The following is a 22650-nucleotide window of genomic DNA, read 5'->3' as shown; positions in this document are numbered from 1 at the left end:
TTTTTCTAGCAGTGTGGCCTACGAAGGTCCGTTTTAGTTTGGTAATTTTTGTTTTGCAGTCTTTCACTTTTGTTTTTAATCTTACCCAGTTCGGTCAACTTAAGAAAATCTGGAAAGATACGGACATAACCAGGAACATGAAACTGCGCCTAGTACGGACGCTTATCTTTCCTATCGCTACCTATGCGTCAGAAACTTGGACCATTAAAAAGTCCGACTCACGACGTATATTGGCCTTTGAAATGAGGGTGTATTGTAGAATGATGCATACCCTGGACAACACATCGCACAATGTCTCATATTGACAGAACTCGACATCAATACTAGGCTTACCACAATCATCAACCAAAATATATTGAGGTACTTTGGACACATTACCAGACGAATGGAAGGCATGGAGAGGTTGGTGGTTGAAGTCAAGGTAGATGGTAAAAGAACCCGAGGAAGGTCGGTTGGTTAAACCCGATGGTTAAATCAAATAAAGTGTCGCTACCGGTTACTCTCTGTCTGAGGCCGCACATCGCGCCCAGGAGAGAGTATAATGGATAGCAACCATTCGTCAAATACCATAACAGTGACCACATCCTTACGAAGGATAAAGGATAGAGGAGGAGGAGGAGTCGTTCATCTTTCGATCTGACAGTCGTATATCTATCATTGTCGTTTCCATTGCCCTTGCTGTTGTGGCTATTTTGTTTATATTTGCCTTAGTTGGGGTCCAGGTTTGACATCTATATGACATGATAGGAATAATGCACTGGTTAAACACTCTGCTCCTCAAGTATTGAGGTATTTTGTGATTCCCAAATCCTGACCATGCCAGTCTTGGTCTTTTAGTTATCCGCACTTTGGTTCCCTTTGTCAAGTTTTAAAATTTGGCCTAGATCGATATATTATTGAACTTGTTCTATCTCATTACCATTTATAGTTATAGGTATGTCTGTAGTCATCTGTGTTTGTCATTGGCTTTGATTTTGTCACATTCATTTTTATCATATCATAGTTTGTAGTTCGTCGAATGTGCTCGCTATTAATTACTATGTTAAAGGCGCATATTAGGTGGTTTAACTTGTTGCCATTAATGTTGATGCCATATGTTGACCAACTTGTAGTTTTACAGACGTCTACTTGGTCTTGATTAAACCGCTTTGGCGATATTACGTCACTTTGTCGAACTCAAATTTGTATTTTCGTCTAGTTGTATTATTATAGTTGCGGTTTCTTAATATATTATGTATTAGTTGCCTATATCTCGAATCTGTTCTGCAATTATTAATAGCTTGTTCTATGAACCGCATGGATACTGTCAAATACATTTACCTTCTTCTTCGTTACTTTTATGATCACTATATTGAATCATTACTAAACATATTTTTTCTCCTTTTTCTTTAACCCTTTCATGTGTCCAAAACTACACATTTTCAAGATTTAAAAATCAAAATTTCCTTCTTATATTAAAAAAAGCAAAAAAACGATAATTTTCCTATTTATCTGTAATAAAAATCTTATATATACTTTCATAATTTTCAAAACATAAATACTCCAGTCGTCAGAGACGAAAATGCCACTCAACTTCTAAAAATCGTACTAACAAGCAAAATTTTGCCAGAAATATTAATTTTATGATCCCAAAAAAAGGGCAAAAAAGTTTTTTACCACTAACCCTAAAACGCTCCTCGTAGAGGGATAAAAAAGCAAACCTATCCATTTACTACGATTCTGTAGGCCGTAGAAAAAAATGTTTTAATTACAAATTGTAGCTGAGTTGATTTTAAACAAAAATTATTATAACTTTTTCTGTAGAATAAACCGTTCTCTCAGAAACAACACTTGAAGCAATCGGCGATTTTGAATGTCAGTTACGTACGCGAAATCAATATTCAATAAAATTTGTATCAGCTCAACGAGAAAAATTCGATATCTTTTGATCCAAGTGTCCTATCGACAAAAATCTAGATGCGTTTTATAGGTAAAAAGTTTAGCTTTCGTATGCAATTTTTGTGATTTGCCGCAAGTAAACTAAAGATTTTATAAAGGTGTTAAATAAAGAAACGTGTCGCGATTTTTGGCATTTTTTATGATTTTCATGAGATTAATACAATCTATTTCTTTTATTGACTGGCCACTATAAAGTTTCGATAACTAGAGCCTAACCTTCAAAACTTTTTTGGCGTTGACAGGACATTTGGCAACAAATGTGATGCATTTGAAGCATGCTCAAAAAGCACTGGATTTAAACTTTCACATAACAAACAATCTAAAACGTTTAAAACTTTTATTTTTCAGTAAACCTAGTACGTTTTTCAAAACAATCAAACTTCTGCTATAAAGTACACCCAAAACCGTCTTCTTAAAAGCATTTCTCGTGACGTGCGGTTTTTTCCTTTAAAACGCATCTTGATTTGTGTCCATAGGACAGTTGGATCAAAGGATATCGAATTTTTACCGTGGAGCTGATACAAATTTTATTGAACATTGATTTCGCGCACGTAACTGACATTCAAAATCGACGGTCGCTTCAAGCGTTGTTTCTAAGAGAACGGTTCATTCTACACAAAAAGTGCTAATTAACATTTGTTTTAAATTATCATAGCTACACTTTTTAATTGAAACATTTTTTTCTACTACGTACAAATTCTTGGTAAATCAATTTTTTGTGTTTTTACCCCCCTACAAAGGGGGTTTTAGGGGGAAGCCCGGGGGTAAAAGTGGTAAACTTATTTTCATCTTTTTTGTGGTCTTAAAATTAATATTCTTGGCAAAATTCAGCTTGTTCGTATGATTTTTAGGGGTCAATTCTCTGACGACAGGACTATAATAGTAAAACATAAAAAAAAACATAACGGATCTTCTTTTTTTTTTCTAGACATCTAGCGGTCGCAAGAAGGACATCTTCTTACGCTCTGAGTGCAGTCTGCTTTCTTTTTTTGTATTTAGCAGTTGGTGCTGGCCTCTTCGTCATCTGGGAAGAGGACTGGACGTTCTTCGAAGGATTCTACTTTTGTTTTATTACAATGACCACCATAGGATTTGGGGACTTCGTACCAAGTAAGTTAAACTGATTTTGATAATAAGATTATAAATAAGAAAGAATAAAAAAAACAATTTTTGCTGTATTTATTAAAAGATTTGGTACTTGCCCTGTAGAAAACCTAAGAATTTGGAAGTATGCATAACTTTTATTGTGTATAATAACAATTTTATTGAGTACTCTTTACTACTGAATAAATTGTCCTTTATTCGAGCACAAATGATTTAACCCTTTAATCGGCAAGACCGTCTACAGACGGTCTTTACTCTAACCTAAGTATTTTTTTAATAACGTGTGTAATCGAGCTGAACGACAAAATTGTTTGTAGGTACTGAAAATACGAAACAAACGGTACCAGTTTGAACACTCTAGCTTTAGTTGATCTACAGTAGCTGGCATTTGTGTCGAGATATTCGTATGATTGAGACGCTAAAATTATTTGTGTTACGGGTAACAACAATGAATTTTAAAAAAGTACTTTCTAGTTGAGAAATCAATATGAAAATTTTTGTGGTGAGTAGTTATTAGGTATATTTATTGATTTACTACTGTGTGTTGAGGAAATAAACAGTGGATTTGAAATATCGCGCATTTAATGAAGGCCGTCTGCAGACGGTCTTGTTGCTTAGTTGCTCGACGTTTCTGCTCATTTCTTATTAGCATGCATATTTTTGTTTTTATTTTACCTACTAAACCTGTGGTTATCGTTTTATTATGTAGAAAATGAAGGGTAAACATGGTGTAGAAGGATGTAGGAGAGCGTGGGCAATAGGAAAAGGATTCTATGTCTCCACTCTGAGTGAAGAAGAAGTAACAGACATTATGGAATCGTTTACGGATGAAGAATATGTTGATGACGTAGACAGTGATCCGAATTACAAGTGTGATGAAATAACACCTTAGGATGATGAGATGATAACTGAATGCATGCAAAACTTAGATTCAACCACTAAATTTGTACAGGCTGCAAACTCATCACTGAATATCAGTAGTACTTCACTCAGTTCGATCGATGCTACTCCAATAGTTCAAACTTAGCGGCTATTGTAATTAGAGATGAATCTCCACCAACTACAGCAGCAGAAACAGTAGCATCGACATCAGAAGACACAACCATGGTAGCAACAACAGTAGATATGACAGTAATAGCAACAACTTCAATAGAAACACCTGCATCTACATTCAAACCACCAAAGGGACCAACATCATTGTTACCGACTTTGGAAGTTTCCGGCCCGAGAGTAGTACCATCAGTAGGTGGCTTCACTTGAAGAGGTCTGTACATATTATGAATAAAAAAAATGAGATCTACTGATTATTTTTTCTTTCAGCGTTAAAAAATATTGCAAAGGTTTCACAGGAATGGAAGAATATTCTGTGGCGTCAACGTTCAGTGTACTTACATGTAAACGAGGTTGTACAAATCATTTGAGAATATAACTCCCACATGGGAGGTGTAGACCTCATGGATTCATATATGGGTCAAAATGGACTTAGTATCAAAACAATGGACATGGTCATCAGAATTTTTTACCATCTACTGGAAATGGCGATTACCAATGTCTTAGGTCTTTATCGATGCGTAAATGTCGAGAAAAATCGGAATGTCTCCGATGAAGGTGAAAGACAAAGACATAACGACGCAACAATTTCGATGAAAAATTGCTAAAGAGCTGTGTGCTACTACTGAAAAACGTCCTGTTGGACGACCATCGTCCGTTCCACAGCCGTCTAGTAGTTCTGCCGCCGGTAGACGAGCTGTTCTTCAGGTGAATAGTGTAAGATACGGCTGATTAAATCATTGGCCTGAATAGGAATCGTAAAAGTCGTGCAAACTGTGTATAAAGTCTGACACTCATTCCTTTTTCACCAAGTGCAACCTTTATTCCTCCAACAGGAAAGGTAAAAATTGCTTCACATAGTATCACACCAAAGTCTGATACCTTTTTGTTTATTTACTTGTAATTTTTTTTCAATATAAATATTAATTTCGTGCAACTAATAAATTATGGTGGTTTCATAAATTTTCCTTCTGAACGACAAGACCGTCTGTAGACGGTCTACCATTTATTGAGTTGACGACCCCACACACACCCAATATCGCCAAACTGACCTTAGATTCATTTTTCCCACACCCAAATTACCCTAAAACCAAAATTCCTGAAACTTAAAATCTGCTATTTCTATCTTGCCGATTAAAGGGTTAAATCTTTTTTCAAAATCTCTTCTCCATTTTAATCACATTGTATAGTAGTGGTCCTAATATTAAACCTTGGGGCACACCTCATCTTAAGTGAAGTTTATTGCTGTTAATATTATTTATCCTAACAATTCTTTGTCTGTTTTTCAAGTAAGACTTCAGTAAATTATGAGCAGTGCCGCGTATTCCACTATATTCTAGTGCTTCTAGTAGTTTTGGATGGCTTGCAGTATCGAATGCTTTTGCCAGGTCTGGAAACACACAAGTTGTAGGTTGGCTATTGTCAATTCGATTGTGTATTTCATTGATGAGTTCTATTATTGCGTCATTTGTCGATCAACCTTCACGGAATCCAAACTGCGAAGACGATAATATGTTGTGTTTATCAAAGAAAGATGTTAATCTGATTTTAAGACATTTTTCAAAGATTTTTGTTAAAGTGCTAATTAGTGAGATTGGTCTGTAGTTTGACAAACTTAGTTTATCTCACTTCTTGTATATAGGAATTACAACTGTTTCCTTAAATTTGTCTGGACTTTGACCAGTTTTAAATAATAAATTTATTAGGTCCACCAACGGTTTGATGATTTGTTTATCTAAAATTCTTATTGTTTCGGCTCTAATATTGTCAATACCGGGTGATTTTTTCTGTGTTTTAATAATTCCCTCAATTTTACTTTCAGAGACCGGTCTTAAATACATAGAATGCATTACGCTGTTGTATTGTGAGAAATACTATGTCGGTGGTGTTATATTTTTGGCATAAGTTTCTTCAATTTCTTTAAAATAACGAGCAAAAGAATTGGAGATAGTTTCACCATCTGTTACAGTAGTTCCTTCTTGTGTCAAAATTTTAACAATATTCCACAGGTTTTTGGAAGCATTCTTGCTTTTCTCAATTTCATTTCTGAAGCAATCTTTCTTAGCATTTTTTATTAATATATTTAGGTGTTTTCTATAATCGAAATATTAATTTTTTTATTAACATTGTCAGGATCTTTGACATATTTACGATACAAGAGATATTTTGTGTTTATGGATTTAACCAGTTCTGCAGTTATCCAACTTTGGCGCCTCTTCTCATGTTTTTGTGTTTTTTTATATAACTGTAAGTTTATATTACTGTAAGTTTGTTATGAATTTCACATAATAAATTGCATTTGACATTAACATTTTTAGAGGGATTATATTCACACCAGTCATGTATATATATATATATATATATATATATATATATATATATATATATATAATACATGTAATACATGTAATATATATTGTTATGATGTGTTTTTTGTTTGAATGATGAGCAATGAGTATTTTTAATAATATAGGGTTTTTATCGCGGTTCTCAAAGAATTAGTTTGTAAGTACTTTTTTTTTTTAAATTATCTTTATTATAACTATTATGAAACACACATATATCTCTAACCTAGCCAATGTAAATTTAAAATAAACTATCTTTAAATTGATACTCTTATAAAACTAATTAAATTCTATAGACAATGTAAAATTTAAACAAACTATCTTCAAAATTGAAATTGTTATGACATTAACTAAATTATATTAACAAAATTTTGTACCTTTCTTTCACTGAATGCCTAAATGAACTGTTTTCCACTATATAGATTCTAATCACCACTGAATGTCTTCGTACTTCGGTTATCCTTGTTTTTGTGAAATTACTTTTTCCAATTCTTCTAAGCTTCTACCAATTTAAGATATAGTTTTCTTCACCAGCATTTATACACCACCAGCAAACACCATTTATATTTATTCTTCTTTTCAATATACCAATATCCAATTATTATAAGTTGATTTATACTAATCTCCTATCATAATATAATTTTAATTCCTTCCAATGTCCATCCAATATTCTTCTAATATACTTTTATAATCTTCAATAATTATTTGTGTATAATTATAAATGTGCATTAAATATATGCATAATTTTTAATCTTCATTTAACTCACTATATTAAACAATTGGACTATCTCCAACTAACTTTCATATTTCTTATTAAACTGCTTGACTGACTTACTAAAACTGTGAACAATTGACTTCACTAACTAATTTGTGTCTATCTTCTACTAACTTTCATAATAAACTGCTTGACTTCTGACTAAAAACTGCTAAAAACTTCCTTCTTGAATCCAAATCACGGGTATTTATATCCTTTTGGATATTCCAAAACCATCTGGTAAGAGATCATGTTCCATTCGTTCTATTAACTTCTATATAGATGTTCTCGAAAAAAATATCTGTTCGATCCACCGCCATAATCATTATTCCAGAATGTTCCAACATAAACACAGGTCAAATTCTGCACTCTGGAGAATTCGTTAATGTTCCATTGATAATTTTGTTGACATTTAGGCTTTTCAGATCAGAATAAACATTCAAATTAGTAACTAACACTCTAATTTAATAAAATACACATTTCAAACAATATATTATTATAACCCCACTTTATATTCCCAATTATTTCCTAAAATGTCAACTTGGAGACAGAGTTTGTATAGTTGGTTGCCTAGTCACATGGCTCACTTAAATGTATCTACCATATTATAATTACTAAAATACAACTTTTTACAATTATTATATGCTAATTTCTTAAAATGCCCTCACATAAATATATTTTTATAAATTTCTCTAGTATATAACTTATTTAAAATAATCAAATACTTTTTTATATCTAATATTATGTAGTATATAACTTATAAATTATTTTCTATAAACCCCAATCGTCACAATACCCCAAAAATAATATTTAAAATAAATAATTTACTTATTATTTTTTTAAATATTAATTTTCTCATACCTTATTAAATTTAATAAATCAATTTTTTTTTTATTTTATTTATTTAAAATGTGTTAAATACATCCCTGTTCGCTGTCTATGTCAAAGCAGAGAACAACGGATCACAGTTCGGCTATTCTATGGTCAAACTGTCATGTCAAATGGAGAGAATAAAATATAACCTTAATTAAAAATATAATGGATATTGTGTTCTGTTTATTTATAGACAAAATCTAGGAATTATTTCCATTCAAAATAACTTTCGTCAATATAAATTGGTAAGTTTTTCCACTTTATTACCTATATTAGAAAGACATTTTTATAGCAATTATAGTATCAATTTTGTGTCTAACCCCAAATTATGATTTTTAGGGTACAAATTAATTTCCATATATACAAAATTCAACAAGTATGATGTCAAATTGATTCAAAATAATGAAATCTACCATCTATTTAACAAATCAAGTCTATTGAATAAAATGGATATATCAGTAAGCTGTTAGTATTAAGTTTATAACCTAGATATATCACTACTTTTTGAAAAAATGTACATTTTTCTTGATTTATTTTAAGTCCAACTTTGTCTAATCTATTTATTATAATTTTTAGGTGTTTCTCATGATCTTCAGCCGTTTTAGAAAAAATTAATATATCACCAATGTAGTGAATTATAAAATGTTCATATTGATCCAAAATATCATGAAGACATCTACATAGAACACTGCAAGATGATTGAAGTCCAAATGGTAGTACTTTGAATTGATATACTATTCCATCTATCTGAAATCCTGTATACTGTCTACTTTTTCTTTCTAGAGGTATTAACCAAAAACTATGCTGTAAATCGATTTTAGTGAAAAATGACATTTCTGTAATTCTTCCTAGTATTCCATCTTCTAACATATTATTAATTGTTTTGTTTACTTCTTCTTTGTATTTATATGGTATTGGGTATGATTTTGTTTTAAAATCTTTTTCTTCTTTAACTTTTATACTATGGATATAATTTTGTGCAATTCTATTTTCTTTATTGACAAGTCCCTTGTGTTGCTGCAATATGGAAATGACTATTGATTTATATTCTTCAGGGCAATTTAAAACTTTCATCATATCTTCTTCTTTACAAATAACATTATTCTTCATTATGTACTCATTATTCCTTGCTTCCAATTTAACGCACTCCGCCTCGTAGGCATCCATCTGCTTAAAATTTCCATTCCTTAAATATTCACTACAATAATTATTCTTTACATTCTTTTGGGACATATCCCTATCATCAAAATACATTTCTTCTTCATAAACATCATTATTTTCTTTTAATAATATCCTATCAACGCTTATTCCTTCTTCCACCTCATCTTTCTGCATAAATTTAATTATTTGCCCTTCCAAAGTTACCATTTTTTTTTCAAAATCTATCTTTACTTTCTTCTTTTCCAATTCATCATTTCCCATTAATATATCAACACATAAATCCTTGACAATAAATCCTTGCATATTAATTTCTTTATTAAGAATATTAATTTTAAAATTGGCTAGTTTATCAATTTCACCCAACTTCTTATTATTTGCACCAACAATTTTAATTTTTGGAATCTTTATTATATCTGATAATTTTAATGTATTAAAAATAAAATTCTCCGAGACTAATGTACTTTCTAAACCAGTATCTATCATAATTTTAATCATTTTATTTTTGGCCAAAGCATTTATATAAATTAAATTAATAGATTCAATAATTTTCTCTTCATCTAAAGAAATAAATTCAGAAGGTTTTTCATAATAGCAATGGCCTAACTTGTAATTCAGAAAGTTTACTGCACAAAATTTTGATTGTTAGAGTTGTCAGATTGTATCTGACCACTTGGATCTGATGTACTATGTCTTTCCCTACTATGACTTCTACTCACATTTTCTTGCCTTGTACTATTTCGTTCCCTGTCTTCGCAGCTTCTATTCCTTCGAACACAATTTACCTGTCTGTTATAGTTAGGTCGCTCTGTATTTCTTCTATTGTTAAAATCTTGTCTATTATTATTAGTACTGTTATTAAAATGTTGTCTATTATAATTACTGTTATTATTATTAAAATTTTGTAAATTATTACCATATCTATTATATGATTGTCTATATTGTTGATTATCATTTTTATTATATTGAAAGTTATTATTGTTTTTTCTGTTGTTATTATTACTTGTCATATTGCCTCTTTGTATTCTTTGAATAAAATTAATAAAACTATCTATTGTTTGAATATTTTGTACAGTTACGGTTTGCACAACATCAGCATCAAAATGTCTAGATACATTTGACTGTTTCATCCTCTCTAAGTGGTGGTTCTAAATATTTTGCAACTGTTATCAATTTCAATGCATAATCTACCATATTTGATTTTAAATTTTGATTATACTTTCCAAAATATAGAATTTCTCTAAACTTGGCTTGCTCTAATTCACCCCAATAATAATTTAAAAATTTATTTTCAAATGTTTGAAAATTATCTAAATCATTCTCAATACTAGCAAACCAAGTTGCTGCATTGTCATTTAATGTCACTCTAATATAATCTTTAATATCATTAATATTATTCACCAATCTTAATTTATGTTTTAAACTATTTATGTATACTCTAGGATGCAAATTTTTTATATTACCAGAGAATTTAATCCCAGTCTCATTTGTTAAATTTAAGTAAGGTCTCCCTATGTCTCTCATTTGTGAAATATCATCTATTCTCTGTTCCACATTTCTTATTTGATTACAATTTATTTGGATATTTTGTTGTATATCGTCTAATTTTTCTTCTGTGTTTCTCCTGTCTTCGTTAATTTTTACTTCTAAGTTACATTTCTGTAACTCTATTTTCTGTTCTATATCTATCTTATTATCTTGAATAATCCTCTTTACTTCTGTCCTCTCATTGTCTATCCTTTTCTTGTAGTCATTCCGTATACTTTTTATTTCATTTGCTACTTTTTTCTCTACAGCTTCAAGTTTTTTATCCATTTGTTTTACAATTTTATTATTATTATCTTCTATTTTCTTTTCTAATTTTCTATAATTCTCTTCCAATTTCTGTTCCATTTTTTTCATGTCTTCTTTGACTTCTTTTGAATTCTCTTCCAATTTTTTCGTATTCTCTTCCATTTTCTGTTCCATTTTTTTCATGTCTTCTTTGATTTCTTTTGAATTCTCTTCCATTGTCTTGTTCATCTGCATCATTAATGACATCAAAGCTGCCATATTGACATTTTCCTCTCTTTCTGGATTCATTTCTGCAGTATCTTGTGGAACTTGAACTAAACTCTCCTCTTGTATAGGTTGTGTTTCTACTTCCACATCTTCTTCATTCTTTTTGCTTCTTGTACCTTTCTTTCCTTGAGACATTTTGAGACTTTACTTGTTCAAATATAATTAAAAATAAATTCTATAATTTTTGCTTTCTAATGAAAATTAATTTAATTATATGAGAGCACTTATCTTCCCAAACTAATTCTTTTAAATAGAGAGCCACCGCGTTGGGTGCCAAATTGTTATGATGTGTTTTTTGTTTGAATGATGAGCAATGAGTATTTTTAATAATATAGGGTTTTTATCGCGGTTCTCAAAGAATTAGTTTGTAAGTACTTTTTTTTTTAAATTATCTTTATTATAACTATTATGAAACACACATATATATCTAACCTAGCCAATGTAAATTTAAAATAAACTATCTTTAAATTGATACTCTTATAAAACTAATTAAATTCTATAGACAATGTAAAATTTAAACAAACTATCTTCAAAATTGAAATTGTTATGACATTAACTAAATTATATTAACAAAATTTTGTACCTTTCTTTCACTGAATGTCTAAATGAACTGTTTTCCACTATATAGATTCTAATCACCACTGAATGTCTTCGTACTTCGGTTATCCTTGTTTTTGTGAAATTACTTTTTCCAATTATCAGCTTCTACCAATTTAAGATATAGTTTTCTTCACCAGCATTTATACACCACCAGCAAACACCATTTATATTTATTCTTCTTTTCAATATACCAATATCCAATTATTATAAGTTGATTTATACTAATCTCCTATCATAATATAATTTTAATTCCTTCCAATGTCCATCCAATATTCTTCTAATATACTTTTATAATCTTCAATAATTATTTGTGTATAATTATAAATGTGCATTAAATATATGCATAATTTTTAATCTTCATTTAACTCACTATATTAAACAATTGGACTATCTCCAACTAACTTTCATATTTCTTATTAAACTGCTTGACTGACTTACTAAAACTGTGAACAATTGACTTCACTAACTAATTTGTGTCTATCTTCTACTAACTTTCATAATAAACTGCTTGACTTCTGACTAAAAACTGCTAAAAACTTCCTTCTTGAATCCAAATCACGGGTATTTATATCCTTTTGGATATTCCAGAACCATCTGGTAAGAGATCATGTTCCATTCGTTCTATTAACTTCTATATAGATGTTCTCGAAAAAAATATCTGTTCGATCCACCGCCATAATCATTATTCCAGAATGTTCCAACATAAACACAGGTCAAATTCTGCACTCTGGAGAATTCGTTAATGTGCCATTGATAATTTTGTTGACATTTAGGCTTTTCAGATCAGAATAAACATTCAAATTAGTAACTAACACTCTAATTTAATAAAATACACATTTCAAACAATATATTATTATAACCCCACTTTATATTTCCAATTATTTCCTAAAATGTCAACTTGGAGACAGAGTTTGTATAGTTGGTTGCCTAGTCACATGGCTCACTTAAATGTATCTACCATATTATAATTACTAAAATACAACTTTTTACAATTATTATATGCTAATTTCTTAAAATGCCCTCACATAAATATATTTTTATAAATTTCTCTAGTATATAACTTATTTAAAATAATCAAATACTTTTTTATATCTAATATTATGTAGTATATAACTTATAAATTATTTTCTATAAACCCCAATCGTCACAATATATATATATATATATATATATATATATATATATATATATATATATATATATATATATATATATATATATATATATATATATATATATATATATATAAATGCAATTATGTGAAGTGCATCCCACAAAGGCGTATTAAATCATCAATTTGATTACCTTATCAGGATCCTTAGGGAGCGATCGCTTACAATACGCACATTAAAGATACATTTTAACTCCCATTTCCTGCTAGATACTGCAGATAAACTGCAGGCGCGGCATATTATGTTAACTTTATTGAGCTCATATCAATACCAATATACGAATCTATAGGAATAAATGCATGAGTGATATTTCCCCAAAAATTTCCCTAGGAGATTGTTAAGGAACGAAAATAAACATAAAAAGAAAATAACGTTATTATTTTCTTTGAAAATATTATTAAGCTTTATAAACTTTTGGAAAAAAATACCCTAGTTTATATAAATATATATTTTTTTTTATTTTCGGAGGTAGCGATATAATTTCCTTTCTGAATTTTACTGTCATGTTTGAGTGGTGTTGTCTTTTTAAAGAAAAATTAGATACAGTAATTTTCAGATATCAGTCTAATTTATTTCAAATATTTTTGCGTTCTTTGCCCCTTGTTTGTTCATCTTATTTTTCGATATATTTATATATTTTGAGACACCTAATAAATAAAAAAGTTTAGTATGTCCCACCTACCTATAACATAAAAATATATTTATATTCCATAAAACTTCTTAAACTATTCTACTGTGCCATTTATTTTGCCGATTCTCTTTATAGAAAATATATCTTATAAAAAAGTTAGGAAACGACTCCTCGATAGCAAACCAATTGAAAAAGTTGTTGCTATTATAAAAGTGATTTAGTAAGTTATCTAATGGAAACATTTTACCATGTGACGACTTTATATATGTTCACAACGAACTTCAAAATAATCAAAAATATCACTAAATATCAACTTATTGTAGATTTCATTATATATAATGAATTAGTTGCCTTAATACTGTAGCAGATACCTAAAAACTATAATATATTACAAGTTTAAGAAAAAAACATTATGATAATACTCACAATAGTAAAAAATCTAGGTGCGGATTTTCACTATCTCCAGCTAATTTGTTCCACAGAAAATGGAGCGTGTTGATTGGTCTTGGTCAGACTTACCTTTACCAAACGCTTGTAATACTGTAACCTGAGCAAACTATTTACTCAAGTATACTAACAATCTAGGTCCTTCTGCTCGATAGTGTGGGTGCGGTTTTTCAAAATTCATATAGAAGTTGTTTGTATTATCTTTAAAAATAAAATGAAATGGGTGCCATCCCTAAGTTTCTCCTCGTAAGTGAGCTCAAAGAATTGAAATGAAAAATTTAAAACAAAACTATCCTTTTGTTATTTTTTAATGAACAAAAAGTCATGACAAACGTTTTTTGTTTGTGTTTTGAGAACCATTTTCGATATGGAAATTGAAACGTCAATAAACTTATTTTAACCTTCAATTGTGGCTTATTCCCATTAAAATAGTATCTAATATATCATAAATAGTCCTCAATTTCTTTTTTGGATTTGCACTGCATTTTTCAATTTCTCGTTGAATTCTAGGGGCACTTTCTTGAGCATACATTCGGTGTAAGTGTTACAGTTTTGGTGTTATTTAACTTTTTTGGAAGTAATAAGCGATTTTGGATACTTGGTAAATTTGTTGTTTGTTAAAAATATCTAAAATATAGGTAAAGCTAAAAACTTAATAGAAGACGACTTTATTGGGGTGATGAGTTTTTATGATCTACGAGTGAATTTAAGCTAACTGGTGACCAGTTTGCGTGTACCCTCTTAATGATCTAGAACAACAATAGATCTGAAAAAATCGCAATAAAATAGGCCAAAAGCCACTTTATTATAAACCCTTACGATCTTCATCTTCTCACAAGGACCCTTTTCTTCATAAAACACCACAACGGGGCATCTCAAGAAACTATGTATTCCTTCCTTTCTTTCTTCCAAGCAAAAATGTTGATTTGCCTTCATCCAAAGGCTCTTTAGACCCAAACTGATTTTTGGATATTTTGATTTCCTCAAGTATGCGTCTGTTAATTACTCTCCCCCATATTTTCATGATATGCAGTATCTTTAATAGTACGAGCCATATTTTTCCGTAAATTATACTAGGAATCCTTTTCATGATCCTGCCCATTTTTCTATTATTTCTGCCCTAAATAAACCTTCTTTCTTCTATGACAACATCCACCATTTGTTCTTGTATGGCTATATCCAATATTTTGATTTTATTTCACTTCTTACTTTAATGTCAAGTATAAGCAACTTACGTTGTTGGACTGAATATTAGCTGGCTGTCTTTATATTCGCATATATCTTTTTTTCTTGTACGACAACAAAGCTTAAAAGCAAGTAAAGCGACGGAATCTCTTAATGATACAATCTGGAAGAAGAAACACCTAAGACTCGACATAAAAACAAGAATCTATAAAGCAGCAATTAGACCTATATTAACATACACGGCGGAGACAAGACCTGACACATCTAAAACGAGACGACTACTAGAAACAACAGAGATGAAAATACTCCGACGAATATCAGGCAAAAGTTTGTTGGATAGGGAGAGAAGTGAAAACATAAGAAGAGCATGCAATATAGAAGACATAAATGGATGGGTGACAAAACGGAAATAGGAGTGGAACGAACACTTTAGTAAAATGGTAGAGGATAAGATAGTACGAACAGCACGAGATAAATCACCAAACGGACGAAGAAGTTTTGGCAGACCAAGAAAAAGATGGTGCGATAATTTAAACAATTTAGAAGGCTAATATTGAAGAAGAAACAGGCTTTAAAGCCTACATACAAAAAGGAACAAGATGGGAAGAAGATATTTTTTCTTGTCATAAAATAGTTTATTTAATGATAATTTCGTCAAATTTTTTGTGTAATAAGTCTACTTTCTTTATTTTGTAGAAATGTATTAACGATCGCTATATATTATTCTAATGTTAGTTCCAATATTATTTCGATTACCATCACCAAAGTATCACTCTTAGTTCCAAAACCTAGTCCTCCATATATAATTTCCATATGCTCTCTTGAATTGACCCATATATGTATCAAAATCACCTCATAATATAATTCTCCCCTCTGATGGAAAAGTATGCACTCTTTTTTAAACATAGATACCAACACCATACTCTTACTTGTAAGACTTTCAAGTCACTTTTCATACTGTGATTTTTCTAACTCGTAGTGATGACAAAAATTTAATAATAATTTTAAAAAATTAGCCCCTTTTTAGAGTTTCCAGTATATGAAACTTGCAAGACTACATCTAACGACAAAAAGGTTAATTGACTTCTGACTTAGTGGGACTTTCTAAAAAAAAACGTATTGGCAATTTCTTTATAGCCGAAAGAACGGCTAGAGAATATAGCGTATATAATGATTTAATCTATATTCATATAAACAGAGATATGAGAGACATACGAGTTATGCCGAGAGATCAACAACTCTAAGAGTTCATTGAAAACCATTGCAAAAAAAGAGCAAAACATTAGCGGCTGGTATACTTACCGAAGTTATAAGTATATGATTATTAAACTCAAACCGGTTTTTATTTTGTATTTTATTTATAAATATAGTTTTTAGATATATATATATATATATATATATATATATATATATATATATATATATATATATATATATATATGTATATATATATATATATATATATATATATAAATATATATATATATGTATATATATATATATATATATAAATATATATATATATATGTATATATATATATATATATATATATATATATATATATACATATATTATTGATCTTACGTATATTATTTGTATTAAACTTTTTTAGCGTTGGCGATTTAAAATATGTCTAATAGAGCTATATTTAAGCTAAACAATTATAATTTTCTTTTCAGAACAGCCCAAGTATATGCTACTTTGTACCTTATACATCCTGGTAGGCTTAGCTTTAACCTCAACAATCATAGAGTTGGTCAGAAGACAGTACGCGCACTCCTGGAGACAACTGCAAGCCCTCAGAGGTCCGCTAGCTGAGAATTTCAGGAAGTTCGCTGAAAATGCTCCGGGACTTGACGTTCTGGCTTTCCAACAGGACCTGATGAAAGTCTTGACAGTGGTAAATAATGTTTTGAGTTATGTTTTGTTTAACTGGTAAATGTTGTGAAGATCAAGGCTTTTTTAGAGCACATTTTCTTATAGATCTGCTGTCTTAAACACTTTTAAATCTATAGAGATGCCTCCTGTTAATTTTTGGGGGTTGAATAGAGACAAATTTAATTATTTGGTAAACTAAACTTTTATGCCAAATTTTTTTCAGAATCTGAATTGCAGTTAGGAGAATAGACACACGTTTCCTTTTCTTCTGATTTTTCTATTATCTTAATTGTTATGTTGACCTACCTGTCGTAGATGATTTTCTCCCCTTTTGATCATTATCTTTACTGCAATTAAGTCTAAATATATTTTTAATATGGGTAGCAAATCTTTTACTTTATGTTCGTCATCAGTCATCGTTGAAAATACTATGTCAACTCAACAATAGTATTTTTAGTATGCAAGCTTGTTTTCTTCTTAATTTCATTGGTTAATTGATTACAGGGGCTAAAAAACTAATATATTCACGAAAAAAGACGTGGTAAAACATCAATGGCAGAAACTGCTAAGAGTTCAAGCAAGAAAAATTAATATCTAAAGAAGTTGACAACTATATGGACAACTATGGCGTATGAAATAAAGATAATAAGGGAGAATTAGCAGAACTCGTAAGCACATTGTCTCCTCTTTTCTTTAATGTATACTCCGAACAAATTTTTAGGCATGCCATAGAATATGTCAACAAGATGTCAAACCGTAGGATATTCTAGTAATACACAACATCAGACATGTAGACGATACATTTATATTTTTAGCTTCTATGAAAGGGAAATATTAATGACACGCATAACAGAATTAAGTCAACTATAAGGGGCTAGGCCTGAATATAAAAAAACCAAATACATGATCGTCAGTAAATGCTCAGTTGTAAATACTCAGCTATTGGTATACAATCATTAAATCGTAAAGTCGAAAGATCACTGTAATTGAGAATATTGATCAAGGAGAAAGAAGAAGTAAAAGTAACAATGGACTCGTCAACAGCAACTGTCAGAGTACAAAATAAGCTCACGGAAAACTTTTCAATCAACGGATTAAAACAAAGATACGGGCTAGCACCGACACTATTCAACCTGACTCTTAAAGATGTGATAAGACAGCTGCATATAGGAAAAGGTAATCTCCTAACAAATAAATCAATACAGATTGCCGCCTATGCCGATGACATTAGCATTATGTCTCGCAGAGCAGAAAAGGCGGCAAAAATATATTCACAATTAAAGACAGGGGCAGAAGAGACCAGACTATAAATAAATATTCAAAAGACAAAACAACTAACACAGGAACACAGGCAAGAGCTAGGGTAAACAGGCTTCCAGTTCAATTAGAGGACGATATTGAAACTGAAGAAAGTTTCACATATTTGGGAGTTCTATTAAACACAGATGAAACAGAAGAACCAAAAATTCAAAGAAGAATTGTAAAGGGAAACAAAGCTTACTTTTCACTCGCCCGTGTATTCCGCTACAAAAACAAACACTGGAGATCGAAAATCGAGGTCCAGAAAACTATTATCAAATCAATAGTATCTTATGGATGCGAGACATGGGTAATGATACAAGACACAAAACAAAAGCTGAAAGTATTTGACAGAAAAGTCCCAAGAAAGATATTTAGACCTATTTACGAAAACGGAGTATGGAGATCCTGGTACAACCATGAACTTTACCAGATGTTCAAAGAGGCATCGATCTCAGAATCCGATAGACTTCAGAGACTTCGATGGGCTAGTCATGTAGTGAGAATGAAGACTGAAAGATTGCAAAAAAGAGTCCTAGAAAAGAAAGGTCACGGAAAAGGTAGGAGGATGAAGTGGTAGCGGACGTGCAAAATTTGCTAGACGTGAGAACCTTGAGAGGATCGGCAAGGTTGGAGGCATAGTTTGGAGAAGACCAAGGCTCGATTTGGGCGTACCGCCATTGGAGAGAAAAAGAAAGGGATAGATAGAGAGAGAGAAGAATGAAAATACTATTTCGATCTTTTAATAGAAAACATTTCCTGCAATATTTCTGCATTTCTTTCAGTTCTAATGACTGTGAAGTAATATAAAGAAGTAAACCAATGTCAATTACAATGATTTTAGTTGTAATAAAGTTATAAGTTAAAAAAATACATTAAAAACTTCAAGGAAACTACAAAAATAGATCAAAAAATGAAGCTAGGAGAAACACTTACTTATTTAAATTTATGTGACGTGATAATAATTAGTATTGTAAAAAACTTATTTAAAAATTTATTTTTATTTTTTTAGAAATCGCTGACAAAAAAATCTATTTTTCCAACATTACATTAAAAATCCATTAATTTTTAATGTTATTTGTGGGCTCTTAGATTAACTGATCATACAATCTATGTTTATATGTACATAATTCAAAAGACATTTGACAGATGACTCCATTTTTAGTCCATAAAAATTTAGACTGCGAAAAATACAGTGACGTGAACAAACAAGCGTGTGACGTCAGAGTGGGAGAAGCTTGCATTGTTATTGAGATGCAAAATGTTCCCCGGCCCGAGCGGCATATACTCTGCTGTACTAAAATTTCTGAGAAAAATATTGCTCCCATTTTTAGTTCCTAAAAGAGATAAAAACGGTGACGATTTCAGTCAACGATAATTTAAAGAAACAAGCATGTGACGTGAAAATGGGAGGAGCTTGCAATGCTATTGAGGTTTAAAATTTTCTCACGCCCAAGCGACAGATACTCTGCTGCACAAAAATTTAGTCTACGAAAAATATGGTAGCCATTTTTAGTTTCTGAAAAACAGAGAAAAACGGTGATGATTTTAATCAACGATAAATCATAGAAACACGCGCTATCAGAGTGGGAGGAGCTTTCAATGCTATTATGATATAAAAAATTTCCAGGTCTAAGCGGCTTATACTCTGCATGGATTTATTAAAAAAAAAATGCGCCACTAAAGATACCAATCGACGTGCCCGAGCGTTTTTTTAAACATGACTCCATTTATTAATTATGGAAATTATTCCAGTTGGTTGTTCTACTCTGCATATTTTCCTTGTATATTTACACGGTGTTTCGATCTAGTTTTAGTGATATCATTTAAATATTTATTTATTGCTTACATTCAAACCGATTTTTCCTTTTAGGTTACCATGCCAAAACTGTCGGGAGGCAAAAAGGGCAAGAAGATAAAAGAACAAGAATGGGAAAACGCTATAGAAGCTGCCATCCGTGATCTCACTGCTAATGCTACAGAACACAAACCTCAACAAGTGCTACAAATTGTTATATACGAGAGTTCAGTCTAAGAGAGCAAGTAATATCTTCCAGAACTGACTTCCATGTTTTTCTAATGAATATTTTTAAGAATGTAACAACTGGCATCGAGGGTGTAACCTAAAAAAAAACAAATTATTTTGATTAAAGTTTAAATCAGAACATAATTGGATAATTTTAGTTTTTTTTATCACACCAAAAGGTCTATCGTCGCAATTTTTTTGCCGTTAAGAAATAGTCTACATTATACATAGATATATTAATGGGGGGCTTTAATGCAAAAATTGAGAAAGTCAATGAGGTCAAAAAATTGATTGAGGAATTGAAATTGAGAACTGTTGAACGAATTAAGACCAACAAAGTTGCACAAATAGAATACATAATCTTATGAACTATCTCGAAATATAATAACTTTTCAGATAATTGTGCAATCGGAATAATAAATACACTTACATACAATACAACAATATTACACTCTAAATCTGTGTCTTCTACATTTGGAAATGTACGGAATTATTACCTAGTGATTCGGGAAGGTAGTCATTTTCAACAGCATCCTTAACCCTTAACTAGTCGCGTCACGAAAAAACACATAATTAGGCGCCTGTGGTCAATATGACCGATTTGTGTTAAAAGCAATAGAAATTGGCTTATTTAAATGTGAAACGTTTTATTGATAAATTATTAACTGATTATTTATTATTATTTTTCGTTGGGAACTTTCCACATCTCCCACGGGATGGTCCAGATACATTAGATTGGAGCACTACTTGTTCAGATATATTTTGCTGCCGTTGAATACGCTTTCGTAAATTTTTCGGGATATATTGAGAGGAACTGTGAGTTAACTGAACATTTTTTACGAGTTCTTGTGACAATTGCTTCAAAAATGTTCTTCTTTGAGTTGGTCTTGTATTGTTTGTATTAGATTTATATATAACTAAAGCATTGCTTTAGTATACAGTGATGAGTGTCTTACCACCCGGCAAAATAGCGGAAAGGATAGAAGACAGATTAAGTTGTGAGATAGTACGAGATAAGGATAGTTCTTAGACGTGTCTATTTGACTTCAGTCATAATTATACGGATGACCTCGAAAATATTTTATTTTAATAATTGATGTTAGAATAAATGATTAAATATATTAAAATATATTAGAGTAAAAAACATTAATTAGTAGCGATTTTAAATTATAAATCTTTAAGTTTATTTAATAATAAAAATACCTCAACTGAAATATTTGACTAAACTAAATAGGTATGATCAGTCCGAAAACAATTATTGTATCTAGAATTGGTGTAATAGTTAGAGACGTTGTCTATCGATAAGAACACTGGGGTTCAATTCACACCAAGGGTAAAATTTTTGATTTACTCAATCAAAAATAATAGAAAATATGATACATATTAGGTAACAAGTTTTCGAAAAACTCATTATTTACAATTTATTCTTATTTCAATGTTATAAAATAGAAATACAAAATATTTCAAATTCAATTCCAGTTTTACAGTCTTCAGTTGTGAATGGAAAATAATCCATTGAAGACTGTTTAATGTCAAATCCATCACTAAATTCTCAGTGTTAATATCAATTTCTCTGTACAGGTAATGATTTTCAAAACAATTGACGACATTGGAATGGATGCGCGCGAACAGCTACCTGCTTTATAGCTAACCAAATCATCAAGCCTTCAAGTTATCAAATAATAACACATCGAGAAGTGTTTTTTACGGTAAACAGAAACTTTTTATTGAAAAAACAATTCGTGAAAAGGATTTTAACGGTCGAGGAAAAAGTGCAAATTGTTGTCTGGCATGTGAATGGATTATCAGACAACAATTTGTAAATATGTTTCCAAATAGGCCGGCTCCAGCACGATCAACAATTCAGTCTATTATACGTAATTTTTTTACTTCGTGTTCGATCCAAGAGGAGTTCGCAGACGAAGGGAGGTAAATCCAGATTTGGAACTAAGGGACACTTTGATTTGTGCAAGTATTGAGCAAAATCCTACCCAATCAACACCTCGTCTCGGAGAACAATGTGGAATTCCAAGATTTAGAGTAGGTGAAATTTTGTAAAGACATCGATACCGTCCCTATAAACTTCATAAATCCAACGAACAATTTCCTGGGGATCAATATAGACGTT

General features: G+C 30.7%; 1 protein-coding gene across 2 annotated transcripts in view; it reads left to right on the top strand.

The window, feature by feature from the left end:
• The window catches only part of LOC140445311 (TWiK family of potassium channels protein 7), a 213027-nt gene extending 190680 nt beyond the window's left edge, over positions 1-22347 (top strand). The window contains exons 4-6 of one of the 2 annotated variants that reach the window (XM_072537289.1): positions 2867-3048; positions 16999-17219; positions 20370-22347. In XM_072537289.1, coding sequence (XP_072393390.1) covers positions 2867-3048; positions 16999-17219; positions 20370-20531 — 565 coding nt within the window. In that variant the 3' untranslated portion in view covers positions 20532-22347. The remainder of the gene's footprint in view (positions 1-2866; positions 3049-16998; positions 17220-20369) is intronic. The other variant, XM_072537280.1, reaches the window with a different exon arrangement.
• The last annotated feature ends 303 nt before the right edge of the window (positions 22348-22650 follow it).

Source organism: Diabrotica undecimpunctata, chromosome 1, assembly GCF_040954645.1.
Source record: "Diabrotica undecimpunctata isolate CICGRU chromosome 1, icDiaUnde3, whole genome shotgun sequence".
Taxonomy (NCBI): domain Eukaryota; kingdom Metazoa; phylum Arthropoda; class Insecta; order Coleoptera; family Chrysomelidae; genus Diabrotica; species Diabrotica undecimpunctata.
Note: the sequence above shows the minus strand (reverse complement) of the source record. Positions and strands in the feature narration are given on the sequence as shown.